The 25422-nt window shown below is 39.4% G+C and overlaps 1 protein-coding gene across 6 annotated transcripts; it reads left to right on the top strand.

The window, feature by feature from the left end:
• Positions 1 to 5821: 5821 nt before the first annotated feature.
• LOC141637549 (putative CRM domain-containing protein At3g25440, chloroplastic) lies at positions 5822 to 11574 on the top strand. 6 transcript variants are annotated; one of them, XM_074447036.1, is made up of 5 exons: positions 5827 to 6004; positions 7147 to 7301; positions 7894 to 8200; positions 9052 to 9459; positions 10884 to 11574. In XM_074447036.1, exons 2-5 carry the CDS (start codon positions 7207 to 7209, stop codon positions 11397 to 11399), a joined length of 1326 nt encoding a protein of 441 aa, XP_074303137.1. In that variant the 5' UTR covers positions 5827 to 6004; positions 7147 to 7206; the 3' UTR covers positions 11400 to 11574. The 6 variants fall into 6 exon arrangements, with proteins under 6 accessions (XP_074303141.1, XP_074303137.1, XP_074303136.1 ...); XM_074447035.1 differs by having other exon boundaries at positions 7891 to 8200; XM_074447039.1 differs by having other exon boundaries at positions 5829 to 6004; positions 7916 to 8200.
• The last annotated feature ends 13848 nt before the right edge of the window (positions 11575 to 25422 follow it).

Raw genomic sequence — 25422 nt, 5'->3', positions numbered from 1 at the left:
GAACCCAAACAAGTTTGAGTTCCTTCTTGACACTAGCTTGTTTCGCCAAGTCTTTCTTTATCCATACCTTTTTAGCTAATTTAGTGTTCTTTTCTAAGTCAAAGTTTTCTCTTTTCATAATTGTTAAACTCATGACCAGTATTACCACGAAGTTGCAAGTAACATATTCAGAAGTCCAAAGAACATACTTTCGTCTTCTAAAATTAGTGTTGTTTGGGTCCTCGTTTCGAATGCAACAGTGCGTGCTACTGTTGCTTCTGAAACCAAGTTCGGCATTCTTTGCAAGCTTTTCATACTCTTAGGACTGTTTTAGAGGAAATTTTAAAACATTCTAACTTCCTTCCCATTTTAAATAGAACATTTTAGCCTCAGCTAGTTCCTTTTTCAAAGTCTCAACTTGAGCAAGAAGATCATCGTTTGATTTTTGCACTCGTTCTAAAGCGCTCTTAACATGACTTGATTCATCATTTAACATTTCAGCATTTTTGACAAGATCATCTTTTCGACTTTCACATGTTGTTAGATTAATCAAAAGTTGGCCACATTCTTTGGTTAATGTCTCGATTTTAGCAAGGTGATTGATATTTCCCACTTTGCCAAAAGCTTGTTTAGCAAAGTTTAGTAAGAGACTCAATTTATATTCACTAGCATCTGATGCAACAGTGCAGTGTTCTCTTGCATGAGCCATTTCAGCCTTTTTAGCTAGAATCAAATTCTGTTTACGAAGCTTTTTGACCTCTTTTTCTAAACTCAGTGATGTACTAGGTTGATCAATCTCATTTAGACATTCAGTTAAGTTAATGTTTTCTTTAGCTATGTTTTCAATTTCATTTTGCATAGCTTCCAACTTGTTATTTTGAGCACGACATTTATCAATGAATTGGTCTAAAAGACGACACACTTTGTCTTTAGAGAAAGATCGAACCTTTTACTTGAGATCATTTACCTTATGGTCAGAGTCTGATTTGGAATCAACAGAGTGAGCCATAAGACACTTGACACTTTCTTTCTTTTCTGACTTTGGAACATCATTGCTTGATTGACAAGAGATGCACATTTTGGCTTCTAATTCTTCCTCAAGAACATCGTCGTCATGGGAATCGAACATGCTCCAAATGGTTGTCTTTACTTTGTTCTTGTATTTTCTTTTAGCAAAATCACGCTTTTCTTTAGATTTGATGTCATTCCACTTGGGGCATTCTTTTATTTGGTGACTGTTGTCACCATATTTGAAGCAACCCATAGTGGAACTAGATCGTCTTTTGCTATTAATATTAACATTATTATTTATTATTGTTATTAAGAATATTATTTATTATTGTTATTATGAATATTGTTAGTAAAAATTATTATTTTTTCATTATTATAATTAATGATTATTCATATATAATATTAAAAAAAATTATTATAAATATTAATAGTAGTATCAGTATTATACTATGAATATTAATATTATTATAGTTGATAAAAACAATAATATTAAATATTAATATTATTATTAATATGATTATTTCGATTCGATTCATTTCAATTCACTTTATTCGATTCGATTTAGTTCGATTCGGCTCTATTCGATTCGGTTCGATTCATTTCATCATCTCATCTCCATTCGATTCGATTCACTCCATTCGATTTAGTTCGATTCAATTTATTCAATTCACTCCATTCGATTCGATTCGGCTCTAAAAAGGCCAGAAAGAACATGACCTAAGTATGGACTCGAATATCCTATTTATTAAACAAACAACCACATAGCTTATGTGGTGTCGCTCTGTGGTTAAAAGTACATTTTTTTTTCTAAGTAGGCCCCACCATGTCCCCCCACTATCTTTCTCATTTTTTTCTTTTATTTATATAGAGAATTTGTGATACAACAATTATGTTGAACAGTCGAATATGGAACTGGTATTTAAAAGCACCTTGCCAATTTTGTAGATAAAATATAGAAAAAATAAATAATTAAAATTAAAATTTAGGATTACATAACTATTATTATGTAAATACATAACGATAATTACGTACAATAAAAGACGAGATTTGTTCATTCAACCAAAAATACAGTCTAATTTAAAGTAACACGCATTTTTTCAGATTTAATTGCATAGTCATAAATGAGTAAATTAAAATAGAATATACAACTCGAATGAATTACGTCTGTCATATCAAGTATTGAATCATACAATAATACCACAACTAACGAAAATAAAAATAAGATATAAGACATTCATCAAAATAGACCGCGTTGTAAATTAAGAGTTAGAAAATATAGTCATAAAAAATAGGCAAAATGGAAAAATCTAATAAATTAAATTAACTCAAACAAGGATAAAATCTTAAGAAAAATTACTGACCAATATTAATGTTATAAAAATAATCAAAACTCTGCACCAAAAAGAGAATTGAAAATTTTAAATGAAAGAACATATTGTTCTATAAAAGCAAATACTTTTGAAAATATATAAATTCATAAATCTACTTCTTTTTCATTTGTATGAAATACTTTACTTATAAAAATTAGTTAATTAATTTAGGTCGAAATTGATGAGCAACAATATGTAAAAATCACATTAAAAAATATTGAAAAATAGACCTGAAAAGAGTAAAAATTGAACTAAAAAATCGCAACACTTTTTAACATATAGAATAAGCAAAAAAATGAGACTAAATTTTTTATTTAAACTGATAAATAATAATTATAACAAAAAAAAATTATACATGTGATGAGTATTATTTTCTAGGGTAGTGATTTGTCATGGAGTGTAATTTTTCAAGGTGAAGGACTGAATCTGAGAGTTAGAGAGAGAGAGAGAGAGAGAGAGAGAGAGAGAGGTGAAAGAGTGACGGCAGTTTGGCAGGTGAGAGTCTAACATGGGTTAATATGGAATTCGTTTTAACCCGTTGCTGAAAACAAATTTACCCGTCTCGCATATTAATCGAGTTTTTACAAGTTCTTATTTAAGACATGTGTATCTGTCTTAAGTTTAGGACGTGTCTGGTATATGGGTAAGATAAAAGCATAATGTATTGGGTTAAGCAACAACTTTGTTATGCTTAAAGGGAAGATATTTGACCTGTTTTGATGTTAAGATGAATACATTCGTCTTAAAGGAGACTAACCTATTATTTTTTGCATGGGTGATTACTTTCTACGGAGTATAAGTTTGGCTAGAAGTATCGGAAATAGTGATTTGGTAATTATTTTATGGAGTAATTATTTGTTCAGGTACGGTAAATATGAATTATTATTTACAATTTTTTAACAATAACTATTCATGTAAATTTTTCTAACACATGAAAACGGATGGTGTTTCTTACGGAGTACATTTTAATGAGATTTATAAAATATTTTTATAACACCTCATAATATATCTTTATATGATAATTTTAAGGTTTGAATGTTTAATAAATTGAATAATCAGTTTAAAGGTGCACGAGTCAATTCTAATTTTGTTCTGTCTACTAAGTAACAATTTGTACTAAATGAAAATTGGTTAGAATTTGCATTTTAAGATATGTACGGGTCAAAATTTTCATTTTGCGCGCCCTGTGCACGAGTGTAACTAAATGAGAAAACGGGTTAACAATTTGTAATTTCACTAATTCTATGATAATTTCGTATGAATAATTTTGTTTTACCTATATAAGTTAGACTTTTTTTGAGGCCGCCTATGTAACAAGGCCGAGTAGAAACTCAAATTTAGCTTACAAGAGGGCGAATCTTACTGTAATAATTATCCGACCAGTTGACACTACTGTATCATTTTATACTAATTGCAAGTGAAATTTTTAATTCAAATTTAGAATCTTCTTTATTAATCAATTATTACATTGGTCACTTAAAATTGTAAAAAAAAAAGGAAAATTTATTACTTTACTTTAAAACTTAATCTATATTTACAGTTTTTTTATAATCTACATAGTATAAAAGATGGGTTCTTTAAAGAATTCCTATTGGCTGTTACAATTTTTTTTTTTTTTTTTTTTTTTTTTCGACGTGGGGACCACCATGATCTCTACATAATTAATTACACTCTTCTTTACCATCTTAATTTTATTTACTTAAGATTAATTTACACAAAATCATACATTATACAATTACACATTAATAAATTACAATTACGAAAAATTAATAAAATTTTCAAATAATCGTCCTCCTACTTCTAACCTGAACAAATAAAATGTGAACAATGCATATTGATTAATCATCCAGAATGAGTAGTTAAATTCAATGTGTAAATAAATAATAAAAAAATCAGTATAACTATTATATTCCAACATCACAAATACAGAGTATATTATTTCTTAACATTTTAACAACAAAATATATTGATATGTCATTTTTTTAAATTTTCGTACATAAACAATATAGTAGAGGTAGATAAAAAAAAATTCGTAGAAAATAGATTACTCCGTTAATAGGTCTTGGTATAGACGGGTGGGGCGAACAGACGGGTAAAGACCTCTAATAAAATGGGTAGGGAGGACAAGGTGGGGCACCCTCATGTGCTTCCCACTTTATGGCAAATGGGTATTTTGTGAGGGAAAATGGTATCCGTCTATACTCCGTAAGAGAGTTTTTTTTTTGTTTAAATCGAAAATATATAAACTTTAAAATAAATGAAAGCAAATATAAAAAAGAACTAAATATAACATAACCAGTATAATACAAGTAGATTTGAAAAAGTTCCCGTTCCAAATCGAAAAAAAAATAAACTTTAAAATAAATGCAAAGAAATATAAAAAGGAGGAAATATAACTATATAAGTTTCGTATCATACTTACAAGAAGTTCTTCCGATTATTCACTTTAATTAGCTTTAATGTTAAAAGTCAAATCCTTTAAATTTGAATGAGATGAACATATGGAAAAATACTTAAAAAATAGAAATAATTAAAGACAACAATATTTAAATAACTTTTTTAAAAAGGTTTGAAAGACATCATAATTATTCATAATAATTGAAGAATAGTGAAAAAAAAACAAAAAAAAAGAAAAACAGTGAATTACTGTAAAAAAAAAAAAATACTGCATGGAAGAAAAAGAAATCAATTTTAAAGAAATCAATAGTCGGAAATAAATAAAGTTCGATCTTTTTGTATCATACATATAATTTCGATAATTGACTGCAAATGTCGTTATATGAGGTGTGAAAGAAATTTTGAGGGCAGATTTGATGTGAGAGATTTTCCAATCGGAACTTGAAGGGAATAGAAAGAGTCCTCCAAGTGAGAATGAAGGTATAAGATGAAATTGAGAGTGGACGGATTTTCATTTTTATTTAATATTTGAGGGGAGTTGGAGAGATGATGGAGGTGACGGTGGTAGTGAGCCAAAGAGATATTAGACTCTCATGCTTTAGAAAAGCACATCTTGAAAAAAAATACTACTCACATATACAACTTACGTGCAATGTCCCCGAGCCCCAACCAGGGTGATATCCTCGTGATAGTGGTTCGAAGCAGCGACTGATAGATTGAATCGATTATTTTAATTACATTAATGATGAAAACCATTGTCGTAGATGAAAACTGTTTTTTCTTTAATTATACGTACGTTATATGTTGGTTAGTTACGTTATTGATGAAAAACCGTATTATGTCATCAGAATGAAAACCGCTATTGAAATTATGAAATTATATTACGTCAAATCTTGAATTATGGACTTATTTATAATGTTACGGCATTGCACATTTAATAACACTCATTTATATGATCATGTATCAATAATAGCATCTGTTATTAGGACTCGTGCATTTTTTACACGGGTTTAAAACTAGTGAACTCCTATTTTACTGTCTTTTGTTTACCAAAATCCCAATTCTTTCCTTGAACAGTTGAACCCAAAGGCCAAAACCCACCTCTAGGCTCTAACCCTAAACGCACCTCTAACCATAAACTAAGATTATACGGCAGCCGACGACGATTGTGACCGGTGAAGACGACGACCAGCAAGAAGGATAAATCCCTCTTTTTTTATTCCTAATTCGAATCCATCAATTATTTAGTAAGTATGATTTTAATCTTTTTATTGTTTTTAATTTCATATGCTTATTTGAATTGAATCTCATACGAATTTGCTATTCAGTTTTCTATTCAAACGAATTTGCCCTTAAATTAGTACTGTATTAATTTGCTGTTCAATTGATATTAATTTGTTCTTAATTTCATATGTTTCGTCTGATTTTACTGATGATGATTTGTCGAAGAGTGTGCTAGTTAATGAATGAATGCTTTAAACTTTGAGCTTTGCTTATTTCATTTTCAGGGATAATGTACATGTGCTAGTTAATGCAAGTGAAATCAGTGGTGTTTGAATTTTATTTTTGCGTATACCTTTCCAATTACAAAAAAATGCATTAATTACTCTAGATAATTGTCCTCTTATTCTTTTGGGGTAAATCCAGTAGAAGAATAAGAAGATGGTGGCCGAAATTGGTAGTGAGAGAAGGATACTGTCATAATTTGGAGTGGGTATAATGCAATTCTTTCGTGTAGCGGAAGAGGCTTTGTGGATTTTGGGATGAGCCATGCCGGGTTTTGGGCGAGTTGTTTGCTGCTTTCGCTTAAAAATAATATCTACCATGAGGGGTTGTGGCCGAATTTTAATAGTGACCAAAGGAGTGGTGGTCGAATTTTAGTAGTGAGATAATGCAATTTTGGTGGTAATTTGGCCAAGAGGCTGGTGGCCAATAATTTTGGCGGTGGTTGATCAAAGGAGTTGCGGCAAAACATTAATAGTGGGTTTGGAAAGGTGGATTAAGGGTGGTGGTAGTGGAAGAAGATTAACTCTTAATTAAGGCGTTAACTTTTATCAAGAGCCTCACCCTACCACCTTTGAAGACCATCTCAATCAAAGCTTTAAGGTTATGATCGACTCAATCAGTCAATCAGTGATCATATATCATATATCTTGGGCCATTGAAATTAAGAAACCGTTGCTTAGGAATTAGAAGACGAGTTTTTAATTCTAAATTTCCAATTATTTAAGAAGAAAAGAGTTGGGAATTCGGGTCTTAGAAAAAAAAAAAAGAGGGTAGAGGGTGAGAAATTAGAAAAGCATTGCTTTGTTTTTACTAAATTAGATTTTTTTTCTTTTCCTACCCACTATTATTATTTTAAAACTCTGAACAATGGACCCCTTTCTAGATTGGGCCCTAGGCCGCCGCCCCTCTAGACGACACTCAGAACGAAAGCAGACATTCGATAATGTGGAGGAGAAGGAACCTCTTTTGTTCTTCATTCTATTACCTTATCAAATCAATTCCTCTTTTAAATCCCAACTCCCTTCTTCACATACCCTGGTTTGTACTCTCCTTCTTCTTTTTTTATTCTTCTTTCATTCATATGCTGTATAAAATGAATAAATGTGCAAGCTTTTTGCTAGCAAGTAAGATATACCGACTGACCCCGATATCGATAACCCTCATCAACTGGAGGTTTCACTCTAAAACCAATTCACAATAGACGGAGTATCCTCTTGCTAAATATAGTGGAATGCTCTTCTCTTATTCTCTAACGTGGGATCCTTAATGTGGGTTGGACCTTATTCTCAACACTAGATACTTGAGCATTATTGGCCATGACCACTTAATTCGATTCTAGTGTTACGTATTACTCCCTCTGTCCCGGTCATTTGTTGTCCTTTTCCATATCGGGGTGTCTCAATGAATTGTTGTCCTTTCTATTTTAAGAATGAACTTGATGAACAATTTCATCATTCACACTCAATTTGTTCCACTTGTCATTTAGTAATTGGCCTCTTCCTCTTTCCTTGGTCTTTGTGCCAAAACCAAAGGACAACAATTGACCGGGACGGAGGGAGTATATTTTTGGCTTAAACTTTAATAAATAGTCTCAGTCAGTATGTATGATCACAGTCTCATTCTATAGTAGCTTCCATGGTGTTTTATCCAAGGCTTTCGTCCGAGATCCAGCATTTGGGCCACTCCATGTTTTATCTATTACACACCATCATGGCTTCCACAGTACTCCCTTTCCGAAAGGACCTAATAAAGATGAAAGTAATACAAAGCAAACTCAAAGTCGCCCTGCTGCTCAGGATTCATCTATAAAGGTAAAGAGGAAAAAACTAAAGGGAAAAAGAGCTGTCGTCCGGTGGCTCAAGCACTTCAGATATAAAAAGAAAAAAGAGTATCAACGAATGACAAGTGAAGAAAAGATTCTGTACAAACTGAATAAGGTCAGCCCCAACATTCTTCAACTGTTCCTTGTACTTTTGGCATCAAACATTTAAATATTGATGATGATGTAGCGGTAGATGATGGTATTCCTGTTTGTTATGAAATGTTGCATTTCGTTTGGTTTGGGTTCAATGAAGATATTTGAAGTGGAGATCATTTTCCTAATTGTGTGAAAAGGTTTTAAATCTTCTGGTATGGTTGTGAATTGGGATACATGAGAGGGTTATCACCTGTGTAGCGTTAGCATCTTCATCACCTGTGTAGCGTTAGCATCTTCATCACCTGGGATACAATTGACATATAGCAGAAAACTGATGATCAATAACAGAGTTAGCATCTTCATCACCTGTGTAGCGTTCATCCTCTTCGGTGGACATGTTTTATTTGTATGCCTTTGATCACAACTGTAATTATTATCTGATCATGTTATGATGGACCTCCATATATATATTACTCTTGTTCTTAACTCTGATCGATGGTGTCTCATAGTCCCTAAGTATTCAATTTTCAAAAAGTCTTGCATCAAGCAGCTCTACCCCTACGTAGAAATCATATAGAAATATTTCTCAAAAAGAAGAAATATTTGATTTGATAATGTGCAGCTTTACAATAAACCACCTTAACTGAGTAGTTGCTTTGATTTTTCCCTCAGATTCCAGCTGAAATGAGCTAAGCTATATTTAGCTTCATAACGAGCCTGGTTTTATCGCGCACGCGCGTGTTTGTGTGTGTGTGTGTGTGTGTGTGTGTGTGTGTGTTTCTTTTATGAAACTAGAAGTAAGGGGGGATGCCTAGCAGCCAGCAGGGTATGTGAGAAATTTTCCTTCGTTCATAATTAGCTGTTTTACAGGCTCGCAATAAAGAAGCAAAACTTCTAGATGATTTGAAGAAATTGGAACCCAAAGAATGGTCAGAGACTACTCATGATCCTGAAGTCTTGACACCTGAAGAACATTTCTATTTCCTGAAGATGGGTCTTAAGAGCAAGAATTATGTCCCAATTGGTCGGCGAGGGATTTACCAGGGTGTAATTCTAAACATGCATTTGCATTGGAAGAAACACCAAACGCTACAAGTAATTGTAAAGACATTCACTCCAGAGGAAGTGAAGGAGATAGCTACTGAGCTAGCAAGACTAACAGGTGGGATTGTACTTGATATTCAAGAAGAGGACACAATAATCATGTACAGGGGAAAGAACTATGCTCAACCGCCAACAGAAATAATGTCACCACGAGTCACCCTTCCAAGGAAAAAGGTAATTCATTTTTTTAGAGTACAATTATTTTCAGACCCCCAACTTACGTATTTGCTTATAGATGGTACCGTCTCCATTATTGTCGTAGCTGTTATGTAGACCTGGCACTCGCACAGAAAAACTGATCGAAAATACCTGAATTTATATTACAAAAGTGGATGTACCTCAGACATCGTTTTGAGCAGGAATACATTATGCATTTTTAGTCGTTCGATGAATTATTACGAGTCATGCTCTCTTGGAGTCCAAGACTTACGGTTACCTCAGACATCGTTTGAGCAGGAATACATAATGCGTTTTTAGTCATTCAATGAATTAGTATGACGTATGAGTCATGGAACTCTTGGAGTCAGACTTACTGTTACCTCAGACATCTTTTTGAGCAGGAATACACAATGTGTTTTTAGTTGTTCAATGAATTATTATGATTCATGTACTCTTGGGAGTCAGACATAGTGTTTTTGTTTTTGTTTTTGGGTTATGATGAACGAAGCAAAATGTCCCACAAATTTGGTTTTGCTTTTTTTCTTCTTAAAGTAGCTGCCATTCATGCAATTTTTTTTTTTGAGGAAGCCATTCATGCAATTTTCATTATGGATCATTCTGAAATAGTTTTTATTTCTTATAAAGTTGGGGTAAGGCTGTGAGCCTACAAGTTTTAGATATATTCAACCCTCCGTCCCTCCCTCAACCTGTCAACCTTCCCTTCTATTCAATATCATCCGCCTCTCCCTTCCTTCTTCGAGCCTTTACTTTCCCTATTTCCTTGTTGGCCTTAATCACATTTTCATTCCTATTTCCTTATTTGAGCGTATAGTTGACTATGAATGGACAAGAGTGCCCTTACCCACTGACGCTCTCTTAACACCCAAGTCCCCAACCCCAGAGGCCCTTACTAATTCCTCCATACAAAACACCTCTCCTGCACCTCCCAACCGACCACCAGCAGTCACACCAACTCCCTTCACCCGAAACATCTTTAACCACCATCTGGAACACTGCACTTCCACGAACACCCTAAACACCCGCGCCAATCCTTAAACATCCACCCCCTTCTCGGGTGGGGGAATGGACTCCATGGTTTTGGGGTTGGATTGGTGGTATTTGGGGCAGAAATCCACGGGTTGTTGGGGCTGGGGCTGGGTTTTAGTAGTTTTTGGGTTGTGTGAGTGGTGGTTTGGACGGGTTGTGTTGGATGATAAGCATGTAAAAGTAAGTAGGTGCTAATATGAGAGTAGATAATTTGCCATCTTTCTTAATTTTTAGTACCAGGAACAATGAGGTAGAATGGGATAGCAGACAGCCGATTTAATCCACGACACAATTTTCACTATGGGCTTTCACATATAATATGATTTCCAGTTTTTGGAAAAGAGCTTGTCTTAGTGACCACCAGTAGTTGGATGTTCATTTGTTCTATGCAGGCCCTGGACAAATCCAAACACAGGGATGCTTTGCGGGCAGTTAGAAGGTATATACCAAGGCTAGAGCAGGAGCTTGAATTACTCCGAGCACAACATCAAAACAGAGGGGATCATGCTTCTGAACAACCTCAAGATGTCTCCAAAGTCGATGCGGAAGATGATTATCATGCTGCCATTCCGAACTCAGGATTAGCACCTTCAAATAAGCTGAAAGCACTCATGGATCAGTATAAAAATACCGTTGAGGAGGATGGCTCCATGAGTGATGGTGGAATGGGTTCAGAATCAGAAGACCTATCTGATATGTTTGAGACAGATTCAGATACTGAGGGGAACGCTGAACGGCCTCTTTACTTGCACCAATTCGACAAATTTCCGGCTAATAATAAGAAGGAAGGTCTGCACCTCATGTCTATGGACCCAAAGAGAATCGAGAATGCTGACTTGGCGGAATTTGATGAAGTTGATCAGATTTTTATACGAGCAGCTGAACTTTTGAGGAAGAAGAGAAAATGATGTGCGGTGTCTTGTGGTGTTAGAAGGAGACTCGTGTGGTTGTGGAAATTGGCTTGCTCCAAGAATTTGAGTTCAGGGAGCTATTTGTTGGATCAGTATTTGTTATCTAGAGGAGTTTCTGTAAATAATTATTCTATAGGCCATTCATTTTCATAATAGTGTTCTTTTTATTCTTTTTCTTTTTTTACCAGATTTTTTGTTTTGTCAAACAATTTTTTTCCATTTGGGTGGCTTTAGTTTTGAACCAACTCTACTCTAATGCTGCACCCCTGCAACTTTAGGTGTCTTTTAGCTTGGTGAATACGGAGTACTAAATACCATACCATTCGGATGAGCTGAGTTTATATTGTTAAAATTCAATTTTTTTTACAGCTCATTTTGGAGAAAAGGGATTGTATATCAGATGTACTCATGTACTATCTCATATTTAATGACTTTTTGAGTTTTTGTGTATTTTTTTTCGAGTTCTATAAAATTTATAAATTACATTTTAGTTTTATGATGTTATAAATCAAGTTTTTCTGAGCTTATATGTAATTTTTTTTTGAGTTATAATGTAATTTTTTGAGATTAATGATTAAGTAAATGAACTCAAAATTTTTATAATAAAACTCAAATTTTTTAAATTAAAACTCCAAAACTTTATCTTAATGCTCAAAAACTATAACATCTGATGTAGTACATCAGCTGTATAATCCACTTATTGCTAATTTTGGCACTTAATTACGAAGTACTCCGTATGTTTTAAACTCAATTAGCTAAACGCAAAATCTCATTTTAGATGGACACTATCCGTTTAAAATTGTAGACGGGTCAAATATGTCACCACTTTTATAATAAGATAAACAAGTGGGATAGTGGAGGTTGTTTTATTATTAAAATGGTGATATATTTAACCCGTGTACATCTTTAGATAGATATACCCGTCTAAAATGAGACTAATTGTTAGCTTAAATAAAGGACAAGCACAATGCCACGACCCGATCAATAAGCTTATGCCACAAACATTGTGAGTGCATGAGCAATACATTTTGTGTGCAAATTCCTTTACTTGTCGTGGCATTAGTAAACATCACAGTGGCAATATCACTCCCTTAAATAAACTTCATGTTATATACCTATGAATAGAAAATTGGTAATTTACACAAAATTTCAAATCTATCGATAGCAGGCTGCAGTAAGTGAAGAATAGAGGTGTTATAGAACCAAGAACAACTCTAATTCCTCTAACACCTTCGTCTATATATTTTGGGTTTTTTTTATATGGTGATCTTGAACCTTTTCAAATCACACATAATAACCCTGCAAATTAGAAAAAGAATTTGGTAACCCTCAAGTCAATCAATTAATTTTGATTACCGTAACCATCATTCTATATATTAATCTCCTATCTACTACGCTGACATGGCAGAGTAATATACAATCAAAGCTGACATGACATCATGTCAAGAGTCCTATACATCAAACAAACAACCAGGCGTCAATTAAGCTAAGAATAAGACTAAAAAAGGAAACAAATTATTTTGTTATTAATTATTACTATTGTTACCTCTTTAAATACCTTTTAAGATAAAAAAAAGGAAACAAAATAGAAATATGAAATATTGAAATATGAAAATATGCAATATAAGAAGGAAAATGATATATTAAATAATCACAAAAACCATGAAAGTAGATTGGAGAAAAAAATGTTTACATTTATAATTTCGTATGATTGATGATAACCCTCTCAGAAATAAACGATTTGAGATGAATGATTATGAAAAAACATATAAATACATCCTATCATAAAGTACATTTCTACACCAATATTAAGCAAATCATACAAAAATTCGACTTACCTACCAGCAAAAATGGAGCAAAAAAAACTCTCAAATGACCAAAATAGCTCGAAAAAAACACATCTATGGCATTCACCATAACCCGGTTGAAAAAAAAAAAAACATGAGCAACCAAACTCTACATGCTAGAGTAGTAGAGTTATCCGAAAATGGTATTGTCCTGACTCCTAACTATCGTATCCCCATCCAACATGGAAGCATTGAAATGCTATTACTAAACACCAAAGCAAATCTAATATATTGATTGATATTATGTACAATTGAATACCTTGATCATTCCTAATTTTGTAGAATAAGTTCATGGGTTGGGTTAGAGTCACAATACATGTCACAAATTAGTATGTAACGCTTTTTTATAATCAAGAAAAATATTTTTATAAACTAAATCATACTTAATATTTAATATTTTAATCATATTCAATCTTTACATTAATTATTATACTGAAAGAATTATAGAAATAATGTTATTTTATAAATTATTTTATTATTAAAGGTTATAAAAGTTATATAAAATTGCTTTTTTTGAAATTTAAAGTACTAAAATGAATTTTTTTTAATAATTTTTTCAAATATAATATATAAATATTAATACTTTAATAAATATATTGATTTATTTTGAGGCAACGGGTTAACCTGTTCGGGTCGGGTTTCACCCTAAATTAACAAGTCATTTCAGCTTCAGGTCGAACGAGTTACGGGTCAAGATTTTAGGGTCTTTACCCTGAAAAAATTGGTGAGGTCGGGTCAAAATATGACAGGTCTATTCTCAATCATGTTTTAAATTAAACTCATAACTTATCAATTAGTTAAAATAATATGGCATAAGAATTGTACACATGACCATTTCTAATATACTCAAATCAGCTCTAATTAGTTGTGTTTTATATTTATATAAGATTGACTTTAGTAAATATAACTTTCAGTTTAGTAACAATATATACAGAGAATTAACTTGAAGGTAATCGTCTAACTATAAAACAAGCCGTGAAGTTCACGGGTTTTAAACTAGTTAACTCTAATTCCGTCTAAATTGGACGTTAAGTGTTCTAAGTGGCGAATGACATGGCATGAGTGGGCTGATGTGGCTAATAACTAGGCTGTTTGACTATTACACATAGAAAATGAATTATTTACAAAAAAAAAAAAAAAACTCTTTAATTGATCAAAACCCTCCAGTTCTCCCACAACTTTCACTATGTTTCTTTTCATTTTCCTTTTCATTAGTAAAAAAAAAAAAATTAGGGTTTATGCTTCATAATTTCATCCGTCATTATCAAGAAGCATTAAACCCAAGATTCCATCTTTATCATCTGCAATTTTAAAGGTAAGATATTGTCTCTATCTTTTGGGTTTAAATTTTAGTTATTGATGTTTTTTTTTGTGTTTAATTATGCTTTAATTTAGCAAACCTGCAATCTTTTAAGTTCACTAGTTGTTGTATCGCGCGCCAATACCCCAAGATATTGTGACTCGTTTATTTGAAATGGAATTGATTTATGCATGGAGTGCGATTTTCCCATGCCCATTATAGTTGATCATTAGTGTTGCTCCTTTGGTTATACATGTTGTCAATGGTCATTAGAGCTAGGAAGGACGATAACTATACCTTGTGTGTATGTATATTTGTAATACCTCGTAGTTTTTAAGGCATTCACTCGGCCGAGTCGACCGAGTGTACCTCACTCGACCGAGTGAGGGACCGAGTGACATCTGTAAGTGGGTGACAGCTCATGATATAGGGCCACTCGACCGAGTGGAGCGGCACTCGATTGAGTGCACCGATAACTCGATCGAGTTCCTTGTCGCTGTCCAGCTTACGCGTGTGAGTTGGTAGGTGAACCTTATCATTCTTTAAACACTTTTTTCAGATTTTCCTCCCATTTTCACTCCCTACCTTATTTTCACATCTCCCTCTAAACCTCACAAAATACTCTACACCTTATCTTCAAGATCTAACCCACACTTTTGGAAACTTGCCTTCCATTTCTCATCCTTGGTCATTTGTTGACATTTGTAAGTATATTCTTATTCTTTCTCCCTTGTTCTTAATTAGTAAACCCTAACTTTTATAGTATGTTGTCTTATGAAGGTGATTAGAGTTTTGACTAATTAAGCGGGGTAATTAAGAGGTTAATTAGTATTGTTATTGTTATGGTAATTAATTGTGATAGTTATGATGTAATTATGTAGGATGAGACGGTTGTATAAGTGGATTACTTGGTGGTTTCAAGTGGCTTATGGAGTATGCTAAAAGGTAGGTTAATCCTACTCAATTTCAATAAGTGTAAATGGTTGCATGTGCCCTTATTGTGTTGTTATTGCATTATCATATGATTGTTGTGGATAGTTGTTGTTAGTCTCATGGCATTGTTGGGTTTTCTTCATAATATGATGATGAGTCATTAGTGTTGGTTTCATAATGTCATTGGATTCGCATTATAACATTTGATTGTTGATGTACATGAGTATGTTGTATGATTGACATTTATGATATATGAGAAAGAAGCACAATTGGTAAGAGTTATGCATATTCATGGTAAAATGGGCATAACGGCATATTGTGATGCATTTTGTGATATATGTGGTGGTTGGAAATTGTTAGTGGTGATACTTGTTGTTAAAGAGAGATAAGATGGTTGGGAGACAGTCTTACGCTTGGGTTGCCTCTTGGAGCTTCCACTCTAAGAGGGTTGTGCACATTAATGACTTGTGTATGGAGAGACTCGTGGGGTTGAGGCACGACGTCTGGTAGGGGATCCGGTTGGCTTCCGGACTCGGTACGTCTTGGCATGTTACGGTACCTATTTACGAGGTGTGGTGTCGTGGGCATGTCCCTGGCACTAGTGGTTTTGGGTACGTCTGGGCTTGTCCCGGTACCGGCTTGCTGATTGTATGATCGTGTCTCATTCATATCATTGGCATGTTGCATATTCATCTATCATGTTGTGTCGTATGTTTATTTATTGAAACTGACGTGTGTGTGTTTGTGTAAATTGTCACCTATTTCCGGGGTGGCCTGTGTCGATTCATATGATATTTCCAATTATATGGGGAGCAGGTTAGTGACAGGTTGGTTTAGTATAGCACAAAGGAAATAAGGGAATAAACCATTCCCTTACAGGATCATAATCAAACAACAAGTTTAATTCAAGGTAATTCTATACCTTGCCCCTTATTTCCCTTTCTTATCTCATTCTCTTTCTCTTTCCCATACTAAACGCCCCCTTATTTTATAGGGTTATTTCATAACAATAATCCATCATATTGGTGGTATGCAATAATTACTCCATCCTATCAATAATCTCATTTAAATCCAACCTAAGTACCATACCTTCTAATAACGAATCAACTGATATTTTTTTATGTTTATGTGTATCAAATAAACCAAGTACATGATTCATCACTTGAAAATATTACACATAAACATCACATATACCAGCTAGGTTGTCCAAAAACTATCAAATATTCCAACATAAACTTAAAAAAAATATCAGCTGGTTCGTTATTAGAAAAGTATGGTGCTTAGGTTGGATTTAATTGGGATTATTGATAGGATGGAGTGATTATTGCAGACCACCAATAGGATGGATTATTGTTATGAAATAACCCTATTTTATAAACATATATTAATATTTATTTTCTTTTGTTCATACCTCTAGTTACATATTTGTTCCGGGTATGAATTCCGAAGTAGGTTTGTTTACCACGCTAGCTTTGTCGAATAATGCCCCCTCTAGCTTTGATTGCTCTCCTCGGCTTTCTCCTGCAACAACGAGCAAACTGAGGGCTTGGCTTTGTGCCAAGCGTACTCACTCCGACGCTCAAGTCAGTGAACTTATTGTGATTAAGTAGTATGTTGCTTGATGATGTGAATTGTAGAGAGATGAGAGAGATAATACCAATTTAAGTGGTTCTTAGGTTAGATTCTGGATCCCCTTCTCAATGAGAGAGGTGGAGTATTTATAGACTTTCACCTTTTGTCACGTAGTGGCCAAGTGGCTAGCAGGTGGAAAGACTGATCTGACCTCGGCCGAGGGACCCCTGTCAGGCCGAAGGGCCCAGTTGACTCCATGCCGAAGGGTCTTGGATATGAGTACGCGGATGTGTCTCCCGGCTGGCTAGTTAGCGGCCGAGAGACGGGGTGACTGGCCGATAGGCCGTCTGGATATCTTTGTTTAAAGTCGTTGATCGGTGTGGATATCTTTGACCTCGCTCAATATGTTGACTTGGTCAGCGGGTGCAGAATATGCCCCATCAATTTGCCCCCAGCGTAGTCTATGCCGTGGTATGGGCTCCGATGTATGTTGAGCGTATATTCTGCATAAGTGAAAATTTTACTTTGGCTTCTTCTCCCTCGGCTTACTTCTGTACAGGCCGTACCATATCCCCCCTCCACATGGATGGGTATTGGACATCAAATGTGGAAGAGAAGATGCTGCTGGCCGGTGGACCCAAGGTTGAGAGTGCCGGTGTGCTTTTGATTGCCCCCGGCCGGTGCTACCTAGCTTGGTTAGTCATATTGCCGGCGGAGAACAGATACTTTAGGATTTTGCTGAGGAAGATGCATAGGCAAAGGGATAAGAAGGGGCGTGTTGAAGACGCTTGGTTACTGTTGTGTTGATTGACGTTCAACTGTTGCGTTGATTGACATTCCGTGTACGCATGCCTGACATGTGTCTCTTCGTTGATTGGCTGACGCTTCATGGGCTGCGCTTTGATTGGTCCTCCTTTGCGGGCCTTGGCCTATAAATACCAGATCTTTGAAGTGAAATTGGTTACTAATTTCATTCATTCCAAAAATTTTTCTTCTTTCTAGATCTAGAACTTCAAGTGTTTCTTTCTCTTCCGATCTTCAGAATTTTTACGTCGGCGTAGCACTTTTCTTCAAGGTAAACCAAAAAAAACTTATCAACTTTTTAATTTGCTTTAAGTAATTGTTGTGAACCATGTCTTCTGCGACGCGCGGTCCCAAATGAACCGTGCACTGGGGTTCCTCGGTGCGTTTTGATGAGGAGGAGGCGGTAGCCGCCGTTCCGTTAAGGTCGGGGGGCCGTAGGTCTCCTTCTCCTGAAGTTGACCGCAAAGTCCTGGAGGAGTGGGAGGATGATGACGATGTTGATGATGATGAGGAAAGGAATCCTTCCGGTGGGGAGAGGTCAACAGTCCTGCATCATTATGATGCCCGTACTTTCCGGCGCCGATCGTGGTTTTATCGATAAGTTCATCCGCCGCTCTCGCTCAATTTTTCGAAGATCACTTCTTTTTTGGCCAGGGGTACAACATTGTTATCCCTGGAGAGGGTCGGCCGTCTGTTGCCCTCCCCGGTCACATCGGCGATATATGAGGCACCTGGAGTATGGTCTCGGTTTCCTCTCAATATGTACGTCTCTACCATAATTCAAAGGCGATGAACGTTGCGGCGGCGGCTTCACCCTTTGGCCGTTAGGACTATAGTCGGCTTCGTGTGGCTGTGTCTCTTCAGGGGGGTGATCCCAACGGTAAACTTATTCCGCCGAATTCATTTTCTTCGAATGAATGTTCAAGGTGGCGGGGTGGTATAGCGTCCCGACCGAGCCGGGCTATCTCACCGTGCCTAAGCTCACCTCTTGCGAGGGTGGAAGGAACGGTGGGTGTATGTCGAGGTCCCGATGATTATCCGTTGCCTCGGTCTTTTCAAAGACCACGTTAACTTGCGGTGCGAGAGTAGGGGGAGCGTGAGAAGATGATCCCTAAGGGCAAGAATAAGATGGACGCCGCAAAGGTCTCCGTCTCAACGAGGACGAGACGCGGCATTGAAGCTTTCGAGGTCGATGACGATGGGACGCCGAAAGTTTGGTTGCCCCCGACGCAAGTCATCCAGATGGATGAGCCGCTTTGCCACGTCGGCCTCATACCGGCCCTAGCACGGGGTGAGTGGGGTCGGTGTGAGGCCCATTTCTGTTTTAGCGTTCTTGTTTTTGTGCCTTGACTTGTTCCTTTGTCTAACTCTTACTTTGTTTCTTTTTGACGAGAACTTTGGCTCCGTTCCGTCCGAGCAATTCCTCAAGAAGATGGGACTTGACAAAGATGGTAACGTGCGGGAGAGGAATCCGAAGGTCGATGTACATGACCGCCGTCCGTCGCCACTCGACCTCATGGATCAAAAGTCAAGAGCTTGGACGAGGCGGAGGCTCGGGCCGAGGTAGCTCGCCGCCATTCCGCGCCGGGTCCGAAAAGCCAAGTCTTCGGCGGCTACGGTGTCAACCTCGATTCCGCCTCCAACTCCCGCTGTCCAGAAGAAGGTGGAAATCGTCGACATTGTCGACGGGGAGGATTCCGATCTTTGAGGATCTCCACTTAGGCGTAAGAGGAAGAGGCCTACCCCTACCGCCGATGCTTCGCGCGCCACTCATGCTAACGATGGCGCCGAGGGAACGGGTCAATCGGCCAAGAAGAGCAAGCCCTCCGGTGCAGATCTAACTTGCGGCTCGATTTAGCCGGCTCATTAGATATACCGATGACCGGCTCTACGGTATGTCCGTGAACGTTGACGTGGACTCTTTGATTGAATTTTTGTAGATCAACCGGCGCGATCATCCCAATGCGAGCGCGGGTGAGGAGAGGCTGTGCGGACGGCGGGAAAAAATGCCACCGCCGACTCTATTCTCGCGTCGATATCCAACGACCAGCTCATAGCGGAGGGCACAAGGTCAGGCAAGAGGATTGGGAAGTGGTCTCGAATCGGCCGGCTTTCGCATTAGGGAGCAAGAAGAGGCCCTGACCAAGACGGGACCGTTGATAGAACGGCTGAAGCTTGATGTTGTGGCCGCAAAGGGGGTAGCCGGAAGGCTAAGCTTGATCTCCTTGCGCACGAGCGCGTGTGGAGGAAGTTGAGAAGCTGCTTCGGCCGAGAAGGCCAAGTTAGAGGCTCACCGACCTCGCCGCCGCCAAGTTGCGGGAGGAACGGGACAGTACAAGGGCGGCTACGACGTTGTTGTCGCCCAAAGGAGGAGTCGAAAAGGGCGTGCGACTGGCTCCAAAGTGAGTCACATAGGGGTACCAGTGCTATCCTTGCCCAAAGGGAGAAGGATATTGAGATGCTTCAAAAGAAGATTATCCCCCGCATGTGTGCTCAATATAGGGACCTGACCGAAGAAACCTTCAGGGAGGTGATTGGGGAGCTGTATCCGGATGGCTCCTTTCCGTGGCCAAAATTTGACGGGCTGTTCGACGATAGGCTCGAGGCTAACGAGAAAGCTGCGGCGGATAAGGCTGCCGAGGATGCGAGGGCCAAGAAGGAGGAAGAGGCGGCCGCGGAAAAGGCGGCTCTTGCTGAGAAGACGAGGGCGGCCAGAGAAGAGTCCATTAAGGCCAAGGCCGCTGAGGATGCTAAGGCTGCCAAGAAAGCTGAGGATGCCAAGGCCGCCAAGAAAGCTGAGGATGCTAAGGCTGCTAAGAAAGCTGAGGATGCTAAGGCTGCCAAGGAAGCTGAGGATGCTAAGGCTGCCCAGATTGCATCTAAGCCGCCCACCAAGGATGATGCTGCTGATGGCGGCAAGGGCAAGCAGCAACAGGCATAGGGAGACGGGCGGTCGTCACCAGGCTCACCCGGCGTCTCGGATAGCTTCAGCTATTCGGGGGCCAACTATTAAGCCTTTTCTCCCTGCCATCCTTTTGGCGCTTCAAAGAACCAGTCCGTAACCTTTTGCTTTACTCTTCCTTGTATTTTGTAAAACCTTGGTAGGTAGAATCTTGGCTTATCCCAAAGGGGACGGCCGTCGTCTGTATTTCTCCTTCTTGTAACTTCGTTATCTTTTTCTTAATGAGAATTTGCTTGCTTCGCCTCTGGCTTGGCCGAGGCCTTTGATTTATTCCTTCACTTGTCTTCTTGCGTTAATTAATTGAGCGCTTTTCGTTTTTACCTTTGGCTTTAGCCGAGGCAGTTTAGAATGCGTATCTCAACTGTGTTTAACGTCTTTAGATTCGGTCTTAATTTGCCGAGGGCAGTTGCGTTAATTAATTGAGCGCTTTTCGTTTTTACCTTTGGCTTTAGCCGAGGCAGTTTAGAATGCGTATCTCAACTGTGTTTAACGTCTTTAGATTCGGTCTTAATTTGCCGAAGCGGTTGCGTTAATTAATTGAGCGCTTTTCGTTTTTACCTTTGGCTTTAGCCGAGGCGATTTAGAATGCGTATCTCAACCGTGTGTTTAACGTCTTTAGATTCGGTCTTAATTTGCCGAGGGCGATTCGTTTTCACTCGTCTCTTCCCGGTCGATTCACGGGGCAACGGAGTTTACGTTTTGACCGCCGTTGAACATATGTTAGCATATCGGCTCGTCCCCCGTCACTCCCGTTAAAGGCCGAGGTGATCGAGGTTTTGGCTCTGTCTGCACGTGTACATACGTTAGCATGCCTTCTTCTTTGGGGTGACCGCCGTTGTGTTTTCCTCGACATGACTATGGAGGGGATTAACACTTTGATGGAAAATGGGGATGACTCCTATTTAGATATGAACATGCATTGGGGTGCCAACAATTGTTTTGGGCACCTCCGCTGCTATACAAAGTATTTTCTGAGATTGTCGGTGTTCCAATGGCTCATCGAGGTACATCCCCCATGTCCGTCGGCCCAGGTATGTACCGGCCTCATTTCTTCAACTACCTTGTAGGGACCTTCCCGATTGGCCGTCAACTTACCATGAATGTTTCCTTTATTGGTGGCGGCTGACTTCCTTAGGACCAGGTCACCTACCGTTAGATCCCTTTTGTGGACCCTTCGGTTGTAGGCCCTTTTCATTCGGCTCTGATATATCGCTAAGTTGAGGCGTGCTGCATCTCGGCTTCCTTCGACCAGGTCTAGGGAGGTTCTTAGGCCTTCCTCGTTTTCATCCGGGTTAAAAGTAGCCGTTCGAATGTTGGCACCGTTGCTTCGATCGGCGGGGATCGCTTCGGACCCGTAGACTAAGTGGAATGGACTGTACCCCGTTGCCTCTTTCTCCGTGGTTCGAAGGGACCACAAAACGCCGGGTAGCTCATCGGCCCATCTTCCCTTGAGGTCTTCAACTGTCTTCTTCAAGCCGTTGAGGATTGTTTTATTGGCTGCCTCTGCCTGCCCGTTGCTCTGGGGGTGGCAGACGGAGGAGTATGCAAATTTGATGCCAAGCTCTTCCAACCAGCTCATTATTGTATCACTCCAAAACTCTCGGCCATGGTCGAACACCATGACTTGGGGTAACCCAAAACGAGTTATGACGTTTTCCCGGATCACCTTTCTTACGGCCGTCGCGGTCTTGGCGAATCTTCTACGGCCTCAACCCATTTGGTGAAGTAATCGACGACGACGATTAGGAACCTTCTTCCTCCGGATGCCGTCGGAAATGGCCCTAGTAGATCCATTCCCCACTGTGCAAAAGGAAGAGGACTAAGCACCTGCGGGTCTCGGGAAGGTGCATGTATCACCGGAGCATGCATCGACGGTTGTTGCATTTTTTTGTTTTGTTTACGGAATCTTCAAGCATGGTGGGCCCGAAGTAGCCGGCTCGGAGAGCTTTGTGGGCTAGTGTTCTTGCCCCCATGTGATGACCACGGATGCCTTCGTGTATTTACGTCGATTAGCTCGCATCGGCCGGACCGACACACTTCAGGAGTGGTCTTGTCACGGACCTCCTGTATAACTCTCCTTCAAATACCAAGTACCTTGCTGCGATCCTCTTTATCTTTTGTGAGAGATTGCGGTCCTCCGGTAGCTCATGTGTCAGTTTATACCTCTTTATCGGCGTCATCCATGTCGTCTCGGCTTCTACGTCGCACACCACGCTGATGGTTTCGTCAATGCTCTTAGCGTTCACGATGTCCACTAGCACACGGTTCGGTGATATTCCCGATGGTTGAACGCGGTTTGAGAGAGCGTCGGCCCGGTTGTTCTCGGACACTGGGATGTGTCGCATTTTGAATGACTTCAATTTTGAGGTCTCGGCTTTTACCTTTTCCGGGTATCTTACCATCCCATCGTCCCGAGCCAGTACTCTCCTTCGTATTGGTTAGTCACCAAGAGAGAGTCTTTTTCAAAGTGATGTGTTACGCCTTGGCGGCTCGGCTAACTCAACTCCGGTTATCACTGCCTCATATTCGGATTCGTTATTTGAGGTTGAGAAGGCAAACTTCAAAGCGTACTCGAACTCGTCCCCGCTTGGGCTGATGATAAGGATGCCGGCTCCTGAGCCGTTCGTTGTGGAGGATCCATCGGTATATACCTCCCACATGCCGGGACATGACTCTTCCTGATACGTGCACTCGGCCAAGAAGTCTGCCAGCGCCTGCCCTTTTATCGAAGGCCTTGGTTTGTATTGAATGCCGAAGCCAGATAGCTCCACTGCCCATTTGATAAGTCTGCCTGATTGTTCGAATTTTTCCAGTGCTTTCTCCAACGGCTGGTCGGTTAAGACCGTCATGGGATGTGCGTCGAAGTAGGGTTTCAACTTCCTTGCGGCAACCACCACGGCAAAGGCTGCTTTTTCAATCAGCGGGTAGTTTCTCTCGGCGGGCAACAGTGTATGGCTGATAAAGTATATTGGTCTTCTTTGCTTGTTTTCTTCTCGACGATTACGATCGACCGTGGCCGAGGTTACTTCTAGATATAGATATAGCGTTTCCCTCAGCGTCGGTCTGGACAGGGTTGGGAGAGTTTGCAGATGGGCTTTCAGTTGTTCGAAGGCTGTGCTCTGTTCCTCCCCCCAGCAGAAGTCTTTATTCCCTTTTAGCACTTTGAAGAATGGGGTGCTCTTGTCGGCTGACCGAGAGATAAAACGGGCAAGGGCCGCCATCCTCCCGGTCAGTATCATAACCTCTTTGCGATTCCTCGGCTCCGGCAGGTCTAGAATTGCTTGGACTTTCTCCGGATTGGCATCAATTCCCCTGGCGCTAACAAGCACGCCGAGGAATTTGCCGGCCGACAATCGGTTGCATTTTGTAGGGTTAAGCTTCATCTTGTATTTCCTTAGTGAACAAAATGTCTCGTGTAAATCGGCTAGGTGCTCGCCGTCAGACTTACTCTTGACAATAGTATCGTCGACGTAAGCCTCGATGTTTCGCCCTTTTTGATTTTGGAATACTTTGTCCACCAGTCTTGTGTAAGTCGCGCGGCGTTTTTTTCAAACCAAACGGCATCATCTTGTACATGTAGGTGCCGTGTATGGTGATGAATGCGCATTTAGGCATGTCTTCCTCTGCCATGAATACCGATGGTATCTGAAAAGGCGTCGAGCAGGCTCGATTGTGTAGCCTGCCGTCGCATCTATTAAGCTATCTATCCGAGGCAAGGGGTAGCAATCTTTCGGGCATGCTTTATTAAGTTGCGTAAAATCAACACACATCCTCCACCCCCCTGATGACTTTTTAACCATTACAACATTAGCTAGCCATTCAGGGTATGTACAAGGGATGATAAAGCCTGCCTCTAACAACTTATCAACCTCGGCTTTGATGGCATCCTCTTTTTCGGCCGAGGAGTTTCTCACCCTCTGCCTCACAGGGCGGGCGCTGGGGAGTACGTTCAGCTTGTGAACGATGACCTCTCGGCTTACACCTGGCATCTCGGCGGCTGAGTACGCAAAGACGTCTTTGTTCCTCCTCAGCAGGTCTAGGAGATCGGCCCTGAATTTTGGCTCCAGGCCGACACCGACAGTTACGGTGCGTCCTGGATCGATCTCTATCTGCTCGGTCTCTGCCCCTTCGACCATGCCGACGTGGTTGGTGCTCATCGGTTCGTCTTCCTGTCGTAAGGATGGGTTCTTCCCTTTTTCCTCTTTCTTTGCTACCTTGAAGGATTGCATGTTGCATCCTCTGGCCGATATTTGGACGTTGACCACCTCGTCTTTTTCGTTCTTTGAGACGAGTTTATGAACCTCCCCGCGGTCCGAGACATACATCAGTGTCAGGGCCCGGATGGACATTACAGCATCGACCTCACTCAGGGTGATACGACCGATGAGAACGTTATATGCGGATGAGCCGTCGATGACCACGAACTCGGACATCACATTCTTGGCCATGTCGATCGGCCGAACATCACCGGTAACTTGATAGACCCCGGGGGGACCAAGCCCCCCCGAGAAGTCCGTACAATGGGTTGGTGCATGGGCTAAGGTCCGCACTTTTTCGGCCGAGCCCTAGAAAGCACTCCCTGAACATGATGTTCGTGTAAGC

Source organism: Silene latifolia, unplaced genomic scaffold (assembly GCF_048544455.1).
Source record: "Silene latifolia isolate original U9 population unplaced genomic scaffold, ASM4854445v1 scaffold_119, whole genome shotgun sequence".
Classification (NCBI taxonomy): Eukaryota; Viridiplantae; Streptophyta; class Magnoliopsida; order Caryophyllales; family Caryophyllaceae; genus Silene; species Silene latifolia.
This window is presented reverse-complemented; position numbering and strand designations above follow the sequence as displayed.

What these genes read in the sequence shown, in the direction of transcription:
- LOC141637549 (XM_074447035.1), top strand. Translation starts at nt 7,207, where the DNA reads ATGTGGAGGAGAAGGAACCTCTTTTGTTCTTCATTCTATTACCTTATC. An exon ending in TCCCTTCTTCACATACCCTG is followed by an intron (nt 7,302 to 7,890) that starts GTTTGTACTCTC and finishes CTCATTCTATAG; the next exon opens with TAGCTTCCATGGTGTTTTAT. An exon ending in TTCTGTACAAACTGAATAAG is followed by an intron (nt 8,201 to 9,051) that starts GTCAGCCCCAAC and finishes GCTGTTTTACAG; the next exon opens with GCTCGCAATAAAGAAGCAAA.